This window comes from Erpetoichthys calabaricus, chromosome 9 (genome assembly GCF_900747795.2).
Source record: "Erpetoichthys calabaricus chromosome 9, fErpCal1.3, whole genome shotgun sequence".
NCBI lineage: Eukaryota > Metazoa > Chordata > Cladistia > Polypteriformes > Polypteridae > Erpetoichthys > Erpetoichthys calabaricus.
The window spans coordinates 192,542,928-192,566,875 of record NC_041402.2 but is presented as its reverse complement, the minus strand read 5'-3'; the positions used below and the strand labels follow the sequence as shown (position 1 = coordinate 192,566,875).

At 40.2% G+C, this 23,948-nt stretch overlaps 1 protein-coding gene across 1 annotated transcript in view; it reads left to right on the top strand.

Moving 5' to 3' along the window:
- LOC114657709 (uncharacterized) overlaps nt 1–22,428 on the top strand; it is a 284,979-nt gene extending 262,551 nt beyond the window's left edge. Inside the window, exon 4 of the mRNA XM_028809587.2 lies at nt 21,598–22,428. Within this exon, the coding sequence (XP_028665420.2) occupies nt 21,598–22,057 (460 nt within the window). The 3' untranslated portion in view covers nt 22,058–22,428. The remainder of the gene's footprint in view (nt 1–21,597) is intronic.
- The last annotated feature ends 1,520 nt before the right edge of the window (nt 22,429–23,948 follow it).

Here is a 23,948-nt window from a genome sequence, read left to right as displayed (position 1 = left end):
CTATTATTCAGGCCCTTTACCTGCCTCCCAATCACACGTGTGTGACAATGGGTTAGAAAGTGGTTGGATGAAATTAAAAAAGGGCCAATGATACAGGTAAATATTCTTCATGTCATACGCACATTAAAAGTAAATACACTGTGTACATAAAGCACAATTAGCAGGAGAGGATCGCTGCAGTTGAAGGATTACAGTGTGAATGTGTTTCAGTGTTCATTGTGTCAAACAATTACCAAGAACTCGACAAATCACAGATTTTAATGTCTTTACTCTTCTTGTACTGTTGCCTTGCTCAGACAGACTTTCCGAGTCCCTCATAATTTTTGTAATGTGATCAGATCAGAAATGTACTTAATTAGTTATGCCAATAACTTGTAGCGGGGCTACATAGTTATAGTGTTGTCAAATGTTAGTACTACGTGCGTCTTGTTTCCATCGTCCCGTTTGCTGTTTATGTGTGTGTCAGTGAAGATGGAAGGAGACCGCAGCCCCAAACCTGGAAAACTCCTGTTCACTATCAATTAATTACATCCATCACAGGACTACTTAAGCAGTCAGGAGGGAATTGCCAGAGAGAAAGGACAGGAGAAAGAAGGAGACCATTTTCTCACAACCACGGATCAACTTACCTGCTTGTTTTTTTTACATCACGCTTTACAATAGTTTGTTTTTCATTCCGCCAGACTGTCTTCCATCCCTCATCTGCAGAGACCCCGGGGTCGAATCGTCATCCACCACGCGCTGAGGAATCACGGTGAGGTTGCTCCAATTGCCGAGAAAATCAAACAACTCACTTTTCTCTAGTTCAGTCATCCGTATTCAGGACAGTTATTACAACCGGACTCTAATTCACAATCAGACATTCAGTTTATCATTCATTGTTGTTATTCGTTGTTTGTTATAAGTTACAGGGGCAAGGGAGGGTTTGTTGTATTTATATATGGTGGTGTCTCGTTGTTGCTGTGGTGGAGGGATATTTATATTTATATATGTATATATTTCTATTTTGCATTTGTCTTGTTGTTTCATTTAATACAATTAATCAGTTTAATTTTACATACCTGCTTTTCTGTTGTGCTTATATTTACACCGTCGATTGTGGGGAAAAGTTTAATTTGTTAGAGGTGCTGCTTGATAGTTAGATTCAAAATTTGTAAATTATCCAGGCCACAGGTCTTGGAGGTGTAGCTGCCGGCTGGGTAAGGGGTCAGCCTTTCAACAGGGACTCAGTATGGTGGGCTGCGCCTCCATAGCTTTCAACAGGGGCTCTCTTTACTTTGTGTTTAAACATTAAGCTTTGTATCCAATTTCTAAAAAGATGTGACTACATAAAGACTTGGGTATCCTGACAAGTGTAGGATTTCTATGTCCCAGGTGGCTCATGACAGATCTTTGTTTTCTCACCCTGTTCCCTAATCGCAGATCACCTAATCCTTCTACTTGATACCTTGTCAGATCATCTTTTTCCTTTTTGTGACAAATTTTCAGGACCTGCTTATGCCTATGCTTAGGATAACTCACCTCAACATTTTTTTAACACCGGGTAGCAATTTTGGCAAATCTAAGAACTGTCTACAAATTAGTTAACGTGATCTCAAAGATCAAGACTGCTAAACACAAAGATGAATAACAGGAAGGGACAGAAGAGTGTCACAATACAGCGACAAGTACAACGCCTGTTAATTAGATCTTATCTTACGGCTGTGGACAGTCAGTTTAGTAAGATGAAACTCCGGCCACAGAGTCAGAAATGAGCATAAAATAGCAGGAGCCAGTCTCGCTCCTTCCTGGATTGTACGATGCTAATATAAACCTTAGGCATGGTGAGTTACAGGAGCAGTCAGGTGTTTAAAAGACCCTCAGGGGTATCAAGTGTAAGTTAGTAAAAGTTCAGTTATTTATAAATTTAAATTCAATATATTGAAGCCAGCTCAAGGTATTTTATAACTCAAGGTGATTTACATATAAAAATTACAATTCAAATTGCAAAATCTTCATAAAGGGATAAAGTTGTGAGCAAAAATCTGAAAACATATATATTGTAATGGATGGCACACATGGACTGGTATTCCAGCCAGGACTGGACAAGGATGGATACCTGGCCAGGTGCAATGGAAGGTCTGGGGGATATGAACGGCCCTAAATATTTTCTGGCACAGTATGTTCGATGGTAGCATTCCTCAGTTAGGATTTCAACACAGACACCTTCAGGGCATGCTGGGGCATATACTATTGTATGGTAGCCATGTTGGGTTCCTTGAGTGTCCACCTGGGGGAGCTGCTGGAATTCACAATGTCTACCTTTTGGGACTTCCATTCTATCTATCTATCTATCTATCTATCTATCTATCTATCTATCTATCTATCTATCTATCTATCTATCTATCTATCTATCTATCTATCTATCTATCTATCTATCTATCTATCTATCTATCTATCTATCTATCTATCTATCTATCTATCTATCTATCTATCTATCTATCTATCTATCTATCTATCTATCCCAAATCTGTTGAATTTATGTGCCGAATAGGAGATTTGACCCAGAATGCAATAAAATAAGCACTAAGTTTGTACTCGGCACTCTAACAAAACCTGCTTTTTTCAGTATTTCTTTATATCTTGTGGTGGGCGGCCGGGTCCCTTGCCCGTCCGGGATGCCCCTGCTGTATATGTTCCGGGAGAGCAACCATAGGCAACTCAATACCTCTCCGGGACACTTGGTGGCAGCCTCCCTGGCCGGCGGCGATGCCTCAACCTCTCGTAGGACTCCATGGGAGATGGAGTCCTCAACAGCCCGGTTGGGAGCAGGGGTGGCCGCCAGGGGGTGCTGCATGGATTCCACAGCCCAGCTGGACAACTCTTCAGCACCACCCGGAAGTGCAATTGGAACCAGATGGTCAAGCACCTGTAACACATCCAGGTGGACTATAAAAGGGGCCAGCCACCACCACTCAGTGGCCAGAGTCGGGAGGAGAGGATGAAGCTTCAAGGGAGGAGTGGTGCTGCCAGAAGGGCATGTGTTGGTTTCATTAGTCTGTGCTTACTTGGACTGTGTTGTGGATGGGGGGGTTCACGGGGAAGACGTGCCCTCCAGCTGAAGAAAATGAAGTCTTTTTGCATTTTTACACGTGCCTCAGTGTGAGTCTGTGTCGGGTTGGGCGCTATACAGCGTCCTTATCACAATCTATATATAGTCATTATCACTGTGTATCTCTCATCTTGCTTATTTAGGTGTATATGGGCTTTAAGAGGTAAGAAAAGAAGGCGTGATACTTTTGAGCACAGCAAGGACTTGAAAGAGTCCTCTCGTTTTTAGCAAATGACAAGTCAGATGCAGGCAATGGAGAGACAAACAATGGACAACAGAGTAAGGCAGTACAGAAGAGAGGGAGCCTTCTAATGCCATTAGATACTGAAGGTCCTGAGCAAGGAATTGTAGAGGGGCAGAATTCACACAAGAAGGAGGAGGTTGAAGGTGAAGGACGGCAGGCAAGTGCAGCAGCTACACAGAATGAAATAACATATATCACATCACCTGACACAGAAGCAAAAATGGATTAAAAAAAAAAAACAAAGGCACCACACATGTCTTGTAACACCAGATTGTAATACAGTTGATTGCAGCAGTGTGTGCCAGGATCCATGTTGCAGTGATCACAAAAATATAGCTGTGGTCTGTGAGTAAACAATATGGTTGTGTAATTTTGTTATTCGGCTTTGTAGGAAATACTTACAAAATACTTAGGCTGCGTGTCCTGCTTGTCATTGTTTTAAGAGCTGGGAGCACATGATGTCTGTCTGCCAAAAGCATTCCAAAAACTGCTTGGTTAGATGTCCATGAACTTGTTTTAAATGTTGTCTCACTGCCTTGTCTCACAGGACGTTAAATTGTCTTCACGTGACGTTAAAGTGTCTCTCGTTGGACGCCAAATTGTCTTCTGAGAAGATCACATCTCGTCTCCCTAGTCTCCCTCCCAGGATTTTTTTTTTATAATAACGTTTTCCTCACTTTAAGTTCCCAATTGAAGGAGACATATTATGTCCAAATCTTATTCAAGAATTTCATCATGAAGAGTTATCAAAAGTAAAAATTAGTACATGGGCAATCCTACCACTGAGAAACGATGAAGTCAAACGAATTATCGCCAAAAATGTCGATCGGTTACACGGCAAATTGGATAAATGCATATCAGTAGACTCTGCTGAAACAGTTGGTGGTGATGGTGCGGAAGATGAAAACATCAACTTACAATATCTCAAAGAATATCTAAAACCGTTAACACCATCCGATCTTCCTCCGCACTAATTACTGTTGAAAGAAGGATGTATCCAAGAAGGTAATGTAGAACATCTTCAGGGAAAAACATTAGACATCAAAGGAGTTCTTGATATGTCATTTGTATTATAATATTTACAGTTTCCTATTAGAATAGCTTTTGCAAAGACAATTTACAATTTTCAGAGCCAAACATTCGAAAAAGTTGTTTTATTTAATTGAAAGAAAGAAACAAAATTCATTCACAGGCAGTTATACATTGTGTCGTCACGATGAAAGTCCAAACACAGAATCGCAATTCAATGCTATATTGACAAAACTTTAATTAAAAAAAATGTTTTTACTGAAGTTTTACAGTATGAGTGCAAGTCTAAAAAGTTTTAGCGTATTAATTGCAAAGCCAAACAGAGTGAAATTGTGTTACACAACGAATAACTCTAAAGGTAAATTATGTTTCATGTTGCGTTAAAGTATTACGTTTTACTATTTTTTTAATATGGTTATTTACTCGCTTTAATGTTAAATAGTAAATTTTACATCCGCATTTCCATATGGGAGTTGCAGAACTGCAAAGAGGGTAATGGGTAGCACAGGCACAAGGGTTGGTGAGCAAAGTGAAGTGAGTGGTTCTCAAACTGTGGGGCGGGCCCCCTAGGGGGGTGTGAAGTAACAAAAAGGGGGGCACGAATATGTGGAAAAAAAGAAAACAAGAATCGAAAATATGAAAAATACATCTATTGAAACCAAAACAAATTAACTTAAACCACATTCTGATACTAGAAAAATAAATATAGAGTTAGATAAATGTCAATAAAAGTTAAGTAGGTATAATAAAATATGCATCTATGATATAACATTAATTAAAAAAGAACAAATTGGTATTAGTGGGCTCCTTTCAAAAAAACATTAGGGGGGGCGCATTTAAAACTGTTATGAAAACTCGGGTCGCAAATACTTAAAGGTTGTGAAATGCTGCCCTATATAAAATGGTTCACTAAAGACCTCAGTGTTTCATGATATGGGAGTCCTAAACACTAAAGAGTTCCAAAACATTTTCAAAAATGCTCACTAGAATGTGATATCACCATTAACCCCCCAGTAGTAATAAAGGCAAACACCAAATCTTTATAAAATAAAAGATTTATTCTGAACAAAACAGTATTCCAAACACAATGATGCCATGTGGAGCACAAAAGCAAAATGGAAATACTTCAAACAAGCTACATTACAAAATCTGAAAGCTTGGTCAAAACACAGAGTAGAAGGTCAAAAAAATCCAGAAAAAAATCGCAAGGCAAAAAAGAATTAACAAAAGCACAAAAAACTCGCCACTCTGGGATGTATTCATAAAGAAATGAACCATGAGGTTCTTGGAAGACCCTCCGGATTTATTAGGAATTTCCTGGAGGTGATTAGCAGGTGGCTACTCCTCTTGAGGGATCTCCCACAAAAAACATGGAATATGGCCTAGGCAGCATATAAGATCAGATTCAAACACTAATGCACATACTCAACAAAATCAACTGTCATAAGTAAATACAACACAAATGATCAAAAAACACATAAAAGAAGAATTTGAACTTCACTCATGAGAGGAGTTGAAACATGAGATTGAGTTGGTCAAGTGTAGGTGAGTCGATTCTGAGTTTCAGTTTCCATGGACTAATTAGAACAGTGTTTCTCAACCTTTAAGTATTTGTGACCCGAGTTTTCAAAACAGTTTTAATCGCTACCCCCTAACGTTTTTTTGAAACCCTAATAAAATATATTTTTATATTTTTTTGCTGCCGATACACCGCTACAAGTTTAAAATTTCCCTACGAATAGCGAAATTACGCCACATATGGCAACATTCGCGCCCCCTTTTTTGTTACCCTAGGGGGGTGAGCCCCACAGTTTGAGAACCGCTGAATTAGAAGGTTCTTCATCGTTTATTATTTCACACACATGGCTGTTTAACATTTGTGGATGCATAAGAAGGAAGAGAAATTGGCTGGCTTGTGGCAAGAGAGTCATCCATGGTAATAAATTTCTTCTGTATGGTGATTTCCAGCACAATGATACATAAAATATCAATGTTTTAAATGTACTATATAAATAAATTGACAACATAGGAATGCTGTGGCCAAAGTGCTGTACAATAAAAGAAGAAATAAACATACAATTAACATAAATAGAAATAAAATAAATAAACATAAATAATAAATAGAAGTAAGATTACATAATCACAATGAGGAAACCATCAGTATTACTGAAGGTCACGGAAAGCAAGTGAATAGAAATGAGTCTTTAATCTTGTTTTGAACAGTTCAATTGTAGACGACTCCTTTATGTGATGAGGTAAAGAGTTCCACAGGCGAGGAGCAGCAGCTGCACAAGCCCTGTCCGTCCCCCTTAGTTTTACACTTGGTACGAGGGACAACAGGAGACAACTGACCAGAAGATCTAAGCACTCTAGATGGCTGGTGTAAAGCACACAATTCAGATAAATAGGCAGGAGCAAGCCCATGTAAAGATTTAAAAACTAGCAACAAGATTTTAAAAGATTAGCTACAGATTAGATTTGTTCTCAGGATGTGCAGAATAAGTTTCCTTGCCCCTGTTCCCAACCATCCATAATTTGACTATTTTTTTTCTTGACTTTGTTTTCGACTAAATGGATTTTCTCTTTGTGATTCCATAATTACACTTGTCCCAGTCACTCAGAAATGGATCACCGATCTTTCCCTGTCAACTCTATTGTGTTTGAACTATATTTTTTAAAACATAAAAAATTCCACTTGAAATTGTAATCATCAGCACATCCAATATAAACGTATCCATTCAGTTTATCATTACCCTAGAAAGTGTTTTCTGATTTTCCAGTGCTCCCTTCTGCACACGTTCTGGGAATGTCCCACTGTTGAAGTTCTTTGGGTCTCAGTTACTTTCGTGCTTTCCTCCATCTTATCTGTCTTCTTTTCCTAGTTCTCCTGTTATTCGACTCCTTTTAGATTTTTCTTCTCATTTGCTTTCTGTTCATCAACAGCGTATTATTTCAACAGCTACAATACCAGACAAAGTTCTTACAGTTTTCCAATGGACAAACCCTGACCATGTTACTTTCTCTGTCTGGAGGTCCTCTTTTTATAAACTTGTTCTGTTAAAACTGTCAGCCGCATGGCTCAATTGAATACCTTCTAAAACCATCAGTAAATGGAAAGAAACAATTTCCATAATTAAATAATGGAAAACAGCATCACATGATTCAGCTTGATTAAAATTTATCAGCTGGACGCATGGACGTCTGGAACTTCAGTGACTTGTATGTTTTATTAATTTAACTTTTACTGTGTTTCTTTTTTGTTTTGCTCCTTTTGGGCACCAGTGGTGGTTGTGGTTGTAGTAGGGGGGTTGATGTTCAAATTTATTTTTTTTACTTTGTTATCCTCTTCCTATTTTTTGAAATCAAATACAAAAATGATAAAAAAAAATCACTCAAATTGCTGCAAGGAAAAGCACGACTTACTGCTCTGTGTCATGATTTGATTTTATGGGATTGTTTACTGTAATTTTGTACTTGTCTTTTGAGCTTTTGAGGTCGCGGATACAGTTTCCTGTAATTTTGTAATAGTTTCGATTTTGCAATATCTTGGATGCCATTTTGGGTCTTCAATCGCCGCCATTTTGAATTGCTATCGTTAGGTCCATTTTTCCACATTTCTAGGGGTGTGACCTCTGAGGTCATAACCTATGCTTAATCGATGTGGAGAAATAAAAGGATGGCTTGGAATTTCCTTACTTATCTGATCTGCGGATCCCAAAACTCCGCTCTGCAATAAAAGCCTTGTGCAAACTCTACTTGCCTGTTACTTTTGGTTTTCACCTCTTGCTTGTTCTTTAGACCTCAAAATCCTGCCTTGCATTTTGGCTTCAGTTTCCTTTTGTTCTCGATACTTTCCTTTGTTTTCTGATGGGTGTCTTCTAGTTGTGCTCAAAAAGTTTATCTGCCAGTTCACTGACAGAACTCTCTGAATTTGTTCTTCCCAATGTCAAATTGCAGCCCTACTTTGTTTCGCCCAAAAAATCAAATGAAATTTTTCAAAATCATTCATGAGCTCATAAATTTGCACATTGTATGTCTGCGTCTGATCGCTACAAATGAATCATTTAAGTGTGAGATCTCCCAATCTTCCAATGTCATAACATAAGACAAAATTGCACCGGTCCTTACTGAAGAACAAATACACTGTTATTGAGTTATTTCTGTGGAAATCTCGCACTCATTAGACTCAAGAACGGAGTAGGCTTTTGGAGAATTCCAACTATTCAGCTTCAAGGGTGGAAACTTAATAATTTGCATGTCGATACCAACAACAGCCAAACCACGACTCAGAACTTAAAAAAAATTAGGCATACGCTTTAAGGACTTTGATAGAAAGTGTTTTGTGAACTTTGTGTTCTCTCCAAATTTAGAATTTAAGCTTTTAATGTTCAGAGTTTTCAGATGCAGTAATGGTATTTCACATTGCTTCTTCTTTGGGAAATGCACACCATGTATAGTACAAGTCAAGTTGGGGAGCATGCACTGGTACACTGCGTTGCCGCACCCACTACATGACGAAACAACTAGGGATCCCAGTTGGCAGCCACCCAGGCAGACACGTGGTTCAGTCCCACCCTCTGGAAATGGCCCTGTATCTGCTGCAGCCAGGTGTTACATGGGTGACCAATTGGCCTGGTCTAGCCACTCAGGTCCCCAACATTGAGGATCTTACAAGCATTGATCACCCTCTTGGAATCGTGCCACATGGCCATAGTGCCGTAACTGACGCTCCCTCACAATGCAGGTAATGTGCCTCATTTGGGACTCCATGAGCAACACAAAGTCAGACCAACGGTACCCAAGGATTTTCTGGAGAGACACAGTACCAAAGGAGTCCAGTCTTCATCTCAGGTCACTGGATAGCGTCCATGTCTCTACCAAGGTAAGTAAACCTCTCAACAAGGTCGACACTCTCTCCGCAAACAGACACACTGCTGATGGCTGTGCCCAAGAAGTCACGTACAGTACTCTTGTTTAAAATATGGAGATTGTCTTACATTATAAAATACATTATAAATTGTGGTATCATGTAATTATCAGCAAAGCTTCAAGTGAAGTATCTCCAAAACCTGCTGCTAGCAACTTTCAGGCCTGTCTCAAACGGGAAGGCTTTGGAGTTTTCGTTCAGCACTTGTGTGACTTGCTGCTGACTTCACCTTTTCTTCTGTTTCTCCTTCTTCTAGGCGTCTTCTTTCTACGTCAGCATATTTTTGATCAAAATCATGTCCATGCCAGATGTGACTAAGAAGAAGTGGAAAACCTTTCAAAAGGCTTGCATGATCTTCTTTCTTTTTGTTGTTGTGTTTTCTTACATACAATCTTCAGTGATTTCATCTTACTTCCGACACATTCATGATCATTGGTATAAGTCAAAAGGCCAATCACAATACCCCCAAGCTCCAATACTGTTGGCCCATTTTCATGAAAGGATTCAAGCAACGGTAGACTCCACTGAAAGTGTGATTCGACTTATGGCCATTGTGAAGCTGAGTGCACATTTGGAGTGCCGTTGCCATATTGATTGTAATGGCACCATGTTCTCTAATGAAGCCCAGGTGGAAGTTCACTCCTCAGATTATAATTTCCCTTACCAGTTGGTTGACCTACTCTGCCAGAACCCATGTGCCTTGGCTGACACTTTAATAAGCGTTGACGCTAATGCACTAGGTAAGGAGGTGTGGTCTGTTCCTGCTATTCACATCCATGCTCTCAATGACACAGAACCTCCTCAGGACTTCACTGCATGTATTTCAGCATTCAGTGAGTATACAAAAGCACAGTTCATTCGAGACATTGAGATGTACCAGTTCCTGGGAGCTGACAAAATCTTTATTTATGGAGGTGACTCTTTTGCAGAGATGCACGAGCAGCTGGAAACATTAATTAATAAGGGATGTGTGGAAGTTGTGGATTGGAGTGCTGGTTCTTTTCTTTATGAATCCAATAGGCAGGACTCTAAAAGAGATTTACAGGTCGCTGCTTGGAGAGATTGCTTTTATAGAAACCTGCACGGTAGCAAGAAGTTGGCTCTGTCTGACTCACAGGAAGTCAGTCTTTACAGTAAGAACAGTGCCTGGACAGGACTGCTGCATTTCCTCATAAAGAAGAATATCACCCTCAATGACCTCAACATTCAGGGCCGCGAGAAATGCACAGTGATCTATTCAGAGAAGGAGTGTCCAGGAGGAGAACAAGAGAGGTGCAGCTGCCCCTCCAGCAAGCAACTTCAAGGAATGAACTCCACCTTTGCCTACATTACTCTGAGCACGGAACCTGGCGCTGAAGAACAGCTATCTCCTTTGGCTCAGTGTTTTGCCATGAAGCCTCCCCAGGAGACAGTGACGTTTGTTGGGATGACAATCAAAGAGAAAGGTGAGGACCTTCTTGTTTTAGATAGATACTCTATTAAACCCAAAGGGAAAATGTCATGTTACAGCAGCTGATGCACAAAGACTAAAGATGAAAGAGTAATGTAAAAAGCAAACAAATACTGTACATTCATCCATCAATCCATTATCCAACCCACTATATCCTAACTACAGGGTCACGGGGGTCTGCTGGAGCCAATCCCAGCCAACACAGGGCGCAAGGCAGGAAACAAACTCCAGGGCAGGGCGCCAGCCCACCGCAGGGCGTACACACACACACACACCAAGCACACATGGGACAATGTAGGATCGCCAATCCACCGAACCTGCATGTCTTTGGACTGTGGGAGGAAACCAGAGTACCCGGAGGAAACCCACGCAGACACGGGGATAACATACAAACTCCACGCAAACAAATACAGCTATAATCAAATTAACATCTTATTGAAGTGATAAAAACTTAGTCTAGCCAGAGGTTATGTTGTGACAGCTAATTCAGGGGTCCTCAAGTTTGGTCCTGTGCCTGTTGTGAAATGAACAGCCTTGACCCATACAAAAAGGTTTGGGGCAGCCACCCATATATTGTCTCTGGCTGAAAAATGGGTCTGGAAATGACACTCATGTGTATAGAATGGAGTCCTGAACTGAACTGACATTTAGCAGGAAAGATGGTGGCTTTAAAGGGTCCACACTGGAAGTGATGTCATCTTGTGCTGGTACCGGAAGTGGCATGGTCCTTGGCACCAGACCCAGAGAGTGGGTCCTGCACTTTGAGGCCATGCATTGTTGTTATTATCATTATTATCATTATTGTTATTATTATTCAGTGTTTGTTTCCTCTTGCGGTTTTAGCTGGTAAATCCAGGCTACAAAAAGAACCCAAAGTGATTTACCCCTAACACTTTTCTAAGGATGTGTGCAGTGCCCATAAGTATAATCTTTGGCACTTCACTAGCTGATTGATGGCCCACCAGCATCTTCAAGTTTTCATCATGATCTTTCTCTAATGTACCTAATGCTCCAACTATAACTGGCACAGTTCTAGTTTTACAGTTCCACATCCTACTAATCTCGATTTCCAAATCCTTGTATTTACAGATCTTCTCAATTTCTTTTAACATGATGTTCAAGTCTTGGTGTCATTTTTGATTCCTCCGTTTCTTATTCCGCCCTCATAAACCACATTAAGAAACTTTCTTACTTTCACCTCCGTCACATATGCCGTGTTCACTCCTTCCTCTCCTTTTCTAATGCTGAGAAACTTGTCCCTGCTTTTATCACATCCCGCATCGATCATTGTAATTCCCTATGTGCAGGTGCCCCTTCTAATCTTATATCACAGCTCCAGCTTATTCAAGACTCGGCTGTAAGAGTCCTTACTTGAACCAGCAGCAGTGAGCACATCACAGCCATCCTGCTCCGCCTTCACTGGCTCCCTGTGTCTTACAGAATCGAATATAAAATCCTACTAATAACCTACAAAGTTTTAAATAACCTCACGCCAAACTACATTAGTGACCTTCTCCATCACTATGTGCCAGCCTGCCCACTAAGGTACTCTGATTCTGGCAATCTTGTTGTGCCCCACACTAATCCACACTCCATGGGTGACAAGGCCTTCAGCTGTATAGCGCCCAGACTCTGGAATGACCTACCGAAATTAATCAGGTCAGCTGACTCCATGAATTCTTTTAAAAAAACCTCAAAACTCATCTGTTCAGGAAGGCTTTTAGCTCTACTTGACTTTATTACCCTTCTCTCAGTTTACCTCTCTGTTAAGATGCTCATGTAACCTGTATGTGTGTGTGCTAGACCATCAATTATGTTGTCTGTTAGGGTTTATCTCTGAATTTACTGTCTTTATCTTCTTTGTTTATTTATCTGGTTTGTACAATGCTATACAGGTGCTGGTCATAAAATTAGAATATCATGACAAAGTGATTTATTTCAGTAATTCCGTTCAAAAAGTGAAACTTGTATATTAGATTTATTCATTACACCCAGACTGATGTTTAATCAAATGTTTATTTCTTTTAATTTTGATGATTATAACTGACAACTAATGAAAGTCCCAAATTCAGTATCTCGAAAAATTAGAATATTGTGAAAAGGTTCAATATTGAAGACACCTGGTGCCACACTCTAATCAGCTAATTAACTCAAAACACCTGCAAAAGCCTTTAAATGGTCTCTCAGTCGAGTTCTGTAGGCTACACAAGCATGGGGAAGACTACTGACTTGACAGTTGTCCAAAAGACGACCATTGACACCTTGCACAAGGAGGGCAACACACAAAAGGTCATTGCTAAAGAGGCTGGCTGTTCACAGAGCTCTCTGTCCAAGCACATTAATAGAGAGGCGAAGGGAAGGACAAGATGTGGTAGAAAAAAGTGTACAAGCAATAGGGATAACCGCACCCTGGAGAGGATTGTGAAACAAAACCCATTCAAAAATGTGGGGGAGATTCACAAAGAGTGGACTGCAGCTGGAGTCAGTGCTTCAAGAACCACCACACACAGACGTATGCAAGACATGGGTGTCAGCTGTCGCATTCCTTGTGTCAAACCACTCTTGAACAAGAGACAGCGTCAGAAGCGTCTCGCCTTTGGACTGCTGCTGAGTGATCCAAAGTTATGTTCTCTGATGAAAGTAAATTTTGCATTTCCTTTGGAAATCAAGGTCCCAGAGTCTGGAGGAAGAGAAGAGAGGCACAGAATCCATGTTGCGTGAGGTCCAGTGTAAAGTTTCCACAGTCGGTGATGGTTTGGGGTGCCATGTCATCTGCTGGTGTTGGTCCATTGTGTTTTCTGAGGTCCAAGGTCAACGCAGCCGTCTACCAGGAAGTTTTAGAGCACTTCATGCTTCCTGCTGCTGACGAACATTATGGAGATGCAGATTTCATTTTCCAACAGGACCTGGCACCTGCACACAGTGCCAAAGCTACCAGTACCTGGTTTAAGGACCATGGTATCCCTGTTGATTGGCCAGCAAACTCGCCTGACCTTAACCCCATAGAAAATCTATGGGGTATTGTGAAGAGGAAGATGCAATACGCCAGACCCAACAATTCAGAAGAGATGAAGGCCACTATCAGAGCAACATGGGCACTCATAACACCTGAGCAGTGCCAAAGACTGATCGACTCCATGCCACGCCGCATTGCTGCAGTAATCCAGGCCAAAGGAGCCCCAACTAAATATTGAGTGCTGTACATGCTCAGACTTTTCATGTTCATACCTTTCAGTTGGCCAACATTTCTAAAAATCCTTTTTTTGCATTGGTCTTAATTGATATTCTAATTTTCCGAGATACTGAATTTGGGACTTTCATTAGTTGTCAGTTATAATCATCAACATTAAAAGAAATACACACAGACTGATATATTTCAAATGTTTAATGAATGAATCTAATATACAAGTTTCACTTTTTGAATGGAATTACTGAAATAAATCAACTTTGTCATGATATTCTAATTTTATGACCAGCACCTCTATACTGTATACCCTGCCTTTCGATCTTAAACTCTGTGCAGTGCCTTGAGCCTGGGAAAGGCGCTATATAAATAAAATGTATTATTATTATTAAGTCATCTGGGACGGCTATATCGATTAACAGGCAGGTTCTCTCTTTCTGATTATGCAGCACAATATCAGGACGTTACGCTAGGATTGTTCTATCTGTTGCTATTGGAACATCTCACAGATGGTGTTTTATCTTGGTAGAGTAATATATTGCTTTATTTCCCCTATTGTATTATTAATAAGTAATCTTTATCAGAATGCCTAATCTCCCCGACTTACCACTGTTTTTAAGGTATTATAGTATATAACTTATCCCCACCTGCCCTTCCATATCTATAACCTCAGGCAATTAGTTTTAGTAAAAAGACCAGCAGGAGTTAAGTTACATATAAAATAATGTCTTATTAATAATAATCATAAATAATAACAATATGCAAAGTACATTTGAATACTGGCAAGGGTTATATACCTGATTAAATGGTGATGTGTAGTTCAGGCGGCACACAGACTTGTTAGTTATTTAAAATGTCTCTAGTTAAGGCATCATTGGTTCTCAGCTTTCTTCAGAACAGGCCGCAAGCCTGTTCAATATGGCTGCTAAGCTGTGCTCTTCATTGTGTTGTCTTCATCATCAGAGGTTAGTAAGAGATGATTCTTTCAGATGTTAGTAAAAGAGAGATTGTGAGGTTAAACAAGTAAATTTATAGATGTTCTGTCCAACCCCTAGAGCCAATAGGACATCATGGTACTTAAAAGCTTCTGATCCAATCCAATTCCAATCAGCCATACTTCAGACCAATGAGGGAAATAGAACATCTTAACACCAGCCCCCAAACCATATGTTAACGTAACCTGGCTTTCTTGTGGGGGTTGAAAGACTTCAGCATAGAAACATTTGCCAAACTGGTTTAAGGAACATCCCCCAAATCCTGTCATAAAATTCAAAGAGACCCATTCCTTGGGTTGTAAACATGAATGCTTCTCACTAATATGACATTGCTTTGCCTAAATTACAAATAAAGACATACAAAATATTTATCGAGTTATATGCAAAATCTCACATCACAACAGATGGTGATATCATTGATGTTCACAACCTTTCCTGTCTGGTGTTCGTAATAATTGTCTGGCACTTGTACCCCTAAATTCTTGCACATAGTCCAGTGTACATAACTGACTGCTTTATTATGTCTCTGTGTGTATTCAGTAGGTGCAAGTGTTATACAGCCAGTAACAGTATGACTAATATGCTCTTCTGCTTTGTTGCATAGTCTACATTTACTATCTACTGGCTGTTTTATTATTATTATTATTATTATTATTGTTGCTGCTGTTGTTGTGTCAGAGTTTTATGTTACTATCAAAAAACTACAAAGCAATAAGCCATAAGATTGTGTCATTCATTCTCAAATGTGGCGTCTTACTCCTTGCTGGGAATTCAAGAAGGACACTTCAAAACTACTTCTCATTTCCTTTTCTGCGGTAGAACAAATTCCTATCCTGGTTGGACTGTTAGTGCAATTACAAGGAGTAATGTGAGTAATTATGAGATGCTTGATGAGACGCTAAACATACTGAGATGCTAAATGCGGGCACAGAACTTGGTGCCTTTAGTTATATTTATGCAATTGTGTGTCTTATAGCGAGCACAGGGTCACAAAATGTAATCTTTTCACCTGCACGCAGTCACACATAATTATTTGGCCTTGCTTGAATTAAGAAGTAACCAGTTTTGGGTGAAAAAAATGCAACACATTTGTTGTTTCAACTCTATAAGTAAATGGAAATACAAACAGTAAGAATTATAACTCTATTGTGTTCTTTTTTGTTTCCTGCAGAGATATTCCCCACATTGGTCAATCCAGTTAAGGATGCCCAAGCTTTTGTTCTTTCAGCATTTTATGATGACCGACAGAACCAGAACTGTATTCGAATTATTGGAATTGCAAACCGAAATAACTATGAAAACCAGGGAGGAAAGCTCTATTGCCACGTGCAGTGCGAGGACGGTGTTCACGTCGAGCCCATTTCAGCTGATGTGCACAGCGATCACTTTGGCTTTCCGTACGGGACCACAACTTTTGTTTGTACAAATCCATGTAGTTCAGCAGCTCTGTCCAATGTGACTGTGAGCACAAGTAGTGATGGCACATCAGCAGGAGTCAGACTAATAATTCTCAACACTAAGGACTCTCGATCCCCTGAGCCTGAGTGGGATTTCACCGTCTGCACTTCCACAATGTTTAATAACTTCAGTAATGTCCTGCAGTTCATCCAGTCTTTAGAGATGTACCGATTGCTGGGGGCCAGAAAGGTGGTCATCTACAGGACAAGCTGTTCTGACCAGGTACTGGAGGTGCTGGACTACTACGTCAAAGAAGGGTTTGTCCAGGTGTTTGAGTGGACAGCGAATTTGTATCTTAAATTATCTACAAGCTGGAGTTTTTCTCTGCAACAGGCAGACTTGCACTATCAGGGACAGATTGCTGCACTTAATGACTGTTTGTATAGGTACATGTACTCCAGCAGGTATCTGGTTCTTATCGACCAGGATGAGATCATTGTACCCTATAAACATGACAACTGGAGAGACCTGATAGACTTTCTAGGGAAGATGACAGCTGGTGCCAACAGCTTCAGGTTCACAAACCGCATATTTCCAACTGATACATATGGCAAAGACCCTAATGCTGTTCAATGGAATGATGTCCCAGGAGTCAATATTATACAATATGTCAACAGGGAGACACAATTACCAGATTCTGACCCAAGAAAGATGATCATTGATCCTAGAATTGCCTACAAAACTTCCGTTCATTCACTGCTGGATCATTTTGGAAGTGAGAAAAACGTTGACGAGCGGGATGCCCTGATGTTCCATTGTAAAGGTCACAAAGAGATCTCAGAACCATTGAATGACTTAAGGCTCACACATTATGAAGCTCAGCTCAGACTAAATGTCAATAAAGTTTTAAGCAATACTTTAAGAAGGTAAGATGCACAGATTAAGATGTCAGGTTCTTTCACACTGTGGGACAAATGAGACATGAACCTGTTGTGCCTGGTGGCAAAACTGTGACTGTGAAATGAATTGTGAATATACTGGGCTAATGAAACTGCATTCCGTTTAAAGGTAGATGCTAATTAGCAAATCCACTTTTTCCTGGCAAATATTCAAACTACATTTTGGATAAGTATGGGGCATTTGAATGTTTATGTTATGGACTGCTTTTTCATTATGAACACACACACACACACACATACACAGAGCCAGTTTAATGTCCATTTTCTGGATTTACCAAGGCTAGTCTGTGGCCCTCCAAATCTTTTTCCCTCACTCTCTGTGGCACTGAGCATCCTCCCTGATGAAAACTATTTGTTGTGAAATAGGAGTTTAAAGTGCTAAAGAGTTCCAAAGCACATAATCCCAAGCATTTACAATAATGCCTACTAGAGGGGGATATCATTCAAAAAAACCTGTAATAAGAGAAAACACAGAATCTTTATAAAATAAGATTTATTCTTCACAAATAAGGTTTTCCATTCACAACAAAGCTCCGTGGAACACAAATGTAAAACCTAAATCGCCTGTACAAAGAAGGCCATCCAAGTCAACAAGTTCCAATACAAATTCCAACAGTAAGGTCAATATACAAACCAGAAGATCCAAAAAATCCAGAAAATATCACAAAGCATTTCACAAGAACTCACCACTCCACAGAACATTCACAATGAACTGCCAGGAACTGTGGAAGACCCTCCATGTTTACAGGGTGAAGGGCAGCTCCTGGTAGAGACTGACAGGTGGCCCTGCCTCTTGAGGGACCACCCACAAAACACATGGAATATACCAATGGCAGCTAATATACAAAATCAAAAATAAAGACAGCTGCACATAATCAACATAAAATGAATCAAAAATGAACAAAAGAGGAATCCTGGCTGAGACATGATATATATCTCTCTCCCTTTTATATCATCTAAAAACACCTCCAACTCCATCTTCTTGAGCCTCATCTTTTCCTCCTCTATCTTGGTGCCCCCTTCTTCTAGTCATCCTCTGTCTTTTTGCTCCATATGCTTGACTCCACATCTCCTCGGCTTCAACACTTCTCTCTTTCACACCACATCTTTCTCTTGACTCCACATGAATTTTCCTTCCACTCTGTGACATTCCACACATCCATCTGATCATTCTTATCTTTTCTTTTTTCTTTGCTTAATCTTCCTTCTTCATCGTTCATGTCTCACTCCAATTTTGTAATGATTCCTGCAGCTCATAAATGGCAAAAAGGTAAGACCTTCAAAAAAAGTTCCACAAAATACATACCAGAATAACTAAGTCAACTGCCCCCAAAACAGGTCTCATTCCAGCGGAGGATGGCCCTAGAAAACTGGGATGCTGTAGGCCTGTCTATGCCTCAAAATGGAGAACAGGCTTTAAAAGTTCAAAATGCAAAAGACGGTCTTAATTATCTCAAAATATGTCTCACAAGAGATGTCATGAAACTGAGATGATAGATAGATAGATAGATAGATAGATAGATAGATAGATAGTAGATAGATAGATAGTAGATAGATAGATAGATAGATAGATGATAGATAGATAGATAGATAGATAGATAGATAGATAGTAGATAGATAGATAGATAGATAGATAGATAGATACTTTATTAATCCCAATGGGAAATTCACATTCTCCAGCAGCAGCATACTGATACAATAAATAATATTAAATTAAAGATTGATAATAATGCAGGTGAAAAACAGACAATAACTATGTATAATATTAAATGTTAACGTTTACCCCTCCCAGGAGGAATTGAAGAATCGCATAGAGTTGCATATCTATCTATCTATCATCTATCTATCTATCTATCTATCTATCTATCTATCTATCTATCTATCTATCTATCTATCTATCTATCTATCTATCTATCTATCTATCTATCTATCTATCTATCTATCTATCTATCTATCTATCAGAATGCACCAAATCCCATCCTCTTACCACACTATCAGGATGGACTATCTGTTGGATTTAAATTTTTCTCCTTTTATTTTCCATTCTATAACCCTGGGCAATTAGTGAAAGTACCAGAACAGGCAAGAGATAAAGTCACACGTTTATTAAGGCATTATGATTACTTTCTCCCCCCACAAAAAACTTTATTATACAACTTACAGCAGCTCCTTTGAAGTCACTGTCAAAATACTGCCCTTCACATGCCAATGTCCCGATGCCTTTTCCACTTTTCCCATACACATCTTTTCATTGCCGCACTGCCACTGGCACTCATTCTGACTTGCGTATGTTATCTTGATGACGGACACGGGACAGCCTTTATGAGAATGCCGCTGAAGCTCTCGGTCTTGCATTCTCCCACGGTTCGACGGATGACGGAAATGGAGTTCAAACTCAAAGCAGCTAGATCCGAGATCGTACCCACCGGCGACTGCTGTATGACGTCGACGCACCCCTTCTTGATACTAAAGGACATTTCGAGAAAAAAAAAAAAACTCGAAAAAGGGCGGGCCCCTATCTAGCTCGGGCCCCTGACAAGTGTCATGGTTGTCCCACCCTAGGTGCGGGCCTGATCTTTTGTTACCATCTCCGGAGCCTCTTATGACTTTTTTCTGGATTTCGTGTTTCACCATGAATGAGTTTCATCAATTATATGATGGATCAATTGAGCTTGGTCTTAAAATTGATTTATCATTAACATCTCAAATACTCTGGGATAAGTCCTTTCGGTACTTTTCTATTATTGTGACGGAAAGTCTGGCCTACCCCAACTACAAATACTAACCTCAAAGTTAGTGATGATGGAGCATAGTAACCTATAGGTCCCTAATGTTAATGTCCCCTCTGGGTTCCTAACCTTAAAATTCCTATTAGGTGCCTAATCGTAAGTTTTCCGTCTTGCACCACAATAATATGATTTGCGTCACGATAATAGAAAAGTACCGTCATTTCTACCAAGAACTGAGGAAGCCGCTTAGATAAGCTCTGAAACGTTTTCCATGTGACCAGAATAAGTTAACTCTTCGGTCTGGTCAAGTTGTCTACTTTTGAGTGACAATGCTTAGTGGATGGCATTCAATCATCAATCATGGCTATCCATCGATCCAATGATGATGCTGTCCATCCATTTCTCCATTTCTGTCACTCCCTCTCCTGTGTGTACGCTGGTGGGAGAGCAGGCTAATTTAGGAAAGGCAGACCCGGGGGGCACGATGGCCAAGGAAATTGCCCTCTGAGCTCAGTGAGTTGTTTTCAATGGTGATGTCTTGCTATTTTCTTCTCCTCTTGTTTATGGGTCCATTGTTGTTCAAAGTGATGGACTCCTTCAAATATTGTCTGTCTCCAAAGCACATGGTCCCCAGTCTCAAGCTGCATTATTCTGTATAAGTTTCACAATCAGTTTTCATATGCTGTTTCCTGAAGATGTGTGTTTCAGGTTGATTTTTCAATTGAAATTGGACCGATATATGTGTCTGTAGCTCTGGGATGGACTTGCACCCAATCCAGGTTTGATCCCTGCCTTGTCCCTGATGCTGCCAGTACAGTCTCTGAACTGAATAAGAGAGCATGAAAATGTTTGGTTCTGCTAATTTAAGGTCATTTCTCAGGCAGTATATCACACTGTTTTCTTATCTTTTGATGTGCAGGTCTTATCCCCTTGTGGTCACACCTGTGGATGGTGCAGACGTCTTCATTATTTCTGCCTTTTGTGATGACAGAAAATTATCCCAGCTGTCACATGATGTGATCCGTATTATTGGAATTGTAAAGCGGGACCAGTTTGAAAATCAGCACAGGACACTTCACTGTCACATTGAGTGTCAAAGTGTTGTTCTTCACCGTTATGCTCATGTTCAGCTCCACGATGATCACCATGACTTTCCATTTGGTACTGCAGACTTGCTCTGCCAAAACCCATGTGGCTCTGCTGCTTTCATCCGAGTGGCAGTGAGTACCAGTGATGTAAGAAGCTCATCTGATGTCTATTTGAACGTCCACAATTCAAAGGTCACCCAATCTACCCAACCTCAAAGGAACTTCACCGTGTGTATTTCAGCAATGGCTGGAAATTATGACAATGTGTTGCAGCTTGTCCAGTCCATTGAGATGTACCGTCGCTTGGGGGCTGAGAAGGTCTTCATATACAAAAGTAACTGCTCTGCTGAGGTACAAAAGGTGCTAGATTATTTCACGGCGGAGGGATTTTTGGTTGTCTTCAACTGGACTGTGGATTCCTATTTAAAATCATCTGAGATACTTAACCACGGACAAGATACGGCCCTCCATGATTGTCTTTACAGAAACATGTACACCAGCAGGTACCTGGTTATAAATGATATTGGGGAAATAATTCTTCCTTACAGGCATGATAACTGGCAGGATCTACTCGACTCCCTCCAAAGTCAGAACTCCAGGCACAGAATTTTTATGTTTTCAAGTCACATCTTTCACCGTAATGGCAGCCCGGAGATTTCAGGTGTTTCTGAATGGAAAGATATCACTGGTATGAACATTTTTCAGTATGTCTATAGAGAGAAAGAGGTGCAAAAGTCTGAGTCTAAGAAGATCATTTTAGACCCACAATCTGTGCCAGGGGTGTTTATTCCACACTTCCTGGAACGTAATGAAGAGGTGAAGGAGGTGGATGAAGAAGATGCTGTGTTATTCCTCTGTGAAGATCGTACAGCCAACTCAACGGAGATAAATGACTCAAGAATAGCACATTTTGATTCTGGACTGAAAGAAAAGGTGAACGCAGTGCTTAATGGTGTCCTTTAATGCTGCGCTCCGTACATACGGCAATATTGACCTTATAAACATACAATGGAAGGCCTTTACTGGTTGTCCCAAACCAGACAAACAAACATAATTATGACATCATTATAGTCAAGTGTATAGCGTAAAGTGAAATCAAAATGCAACATGTCACCACTGTGCCAAAGTTAGTGAGTATAACAACCTGAATTTAATTCTGTGATTAAACTGTACACAAATGTAAATGGTAAAAACAAAATGGGGTGATAACAACAACAGTGACAACAATATTTATTTATAGAGCACATTCCCATACAACATAAAGTGATTTACAAGATGGTAAAAAGAAAGTTGTATGAAATGAGAAACAAATAAGATTAGGCAATAATATTAAAGAATTAAAAGCAAATAGATAAGGACAGGAAACGCAAAAAATTCCAGTTAGAATGGGAAAAAAAACAAAATCTGCAGGGGTTCCAAAACCAAAAGACCACCCATTCAGCCCCGTCTGAGCATTCAACCTAACATAAATGTTCTTAAATCAGTCCTCTTTGTTTTAAGGCTTCACATGACAGGATTTGATGAAGTTGGTCTTGTGGACAGCTGACACACCTGTCTTCATTCTGTCATTTCAGTGGGCTGTAAGGTGCTTTGATCAGGTGATGTTGGCGCAGATCGCCACCACTGGACAAGACAGCAGAGAAAAGTGTGGATTAGTGCAATCTGAATGATTTAAGATATGAAGAGGCAGGGGAAGTGATGGCAAAAGTGGTTGGGATGACAATGGCGCTTGTATGCATGCGTTGCACGGCCACCCTGCTGGCTTTTGCCAAGAGTTGATTCTACAATAAAATAAAATAAAAATTAAAAGAGGAATAGCCTTGGAAAGCAATCATCACTCCGGAAGTGGACAGTAAACATCACATAGTGTATGTGTACCAAATTTTAGGTCAATAGGTCAAACGGTTTTCGTGCTACAGGTGATTTTAAATCCTGGACAGCCATGGTAGTGTATTATATATAAGATATGTCTCTCATGTTATATAAAAGAAATCCTGGGATGAGACACGACTATTTCAGAGAGATACTTTCAAGTTCCGCGAGACAAAACTTTGTGCCAAGAGATTTAACCAGGCCCGGGGCCGGATTTAAAAGACAAAGAGTAGATGACAAAGTAGAACGTCGTAAAGAGGTTCAAAAATGTTGGCGCGATACACATGCAGAGCAGGTTACAGATAATGAAAGTACTAAAATTCAAAATTCTCACAAAAATGATAGTAAAGATTGCATTAGCACAAACAAATGGAAATTATTACTTGGTGAAATAATGAAACAGCGAAAAGAGATCGAATATATTGTTTGGATTTAAACTTTAAGTCGGAGATGTGTAGATCGTCTAATTTGTGTTGCCATCAGGGAAAAGTAGTGTTTCTTCCCAATGAAGAGATGTATCTGCGAGAATTAAAAGATTTGTTGTTTATGCATATGTTTACATATGCGAGTGGCAGAGACGCAAAGTGGCTGGCACGTAGTGCAGGCTGGGAGTTTGGCGAGTGAAGCAAGCGGGGGCTTTAGCTATTGTGGACGCTAGGGGGCACTGTTGCTCTATCAAACTGGACAGCCAGACAGACTTCTGGGCTTCCGCTCACATGGCCTGCCAGCACTTCCAGGTTGGGTGAAAACCTTGTCCCCTGTATATTCACAGCACCCCCTGGTGGCACCCACGGCACCCAACAGGGCTGAGATACAGAACTCCAAGTCCCAGGATGCCCTGGATTCCTACAATAAACCAGGGGTGCTGCCCTCTTGTGTCTTGGGGGAGGCAGTGCCCTAAAAAAGCCTTCCCCTGTCCTTCCATAACCAGGGCGTCCTGGCCGTCTCTTACACTATATAGCAGAAACCTTGACAATCTTTA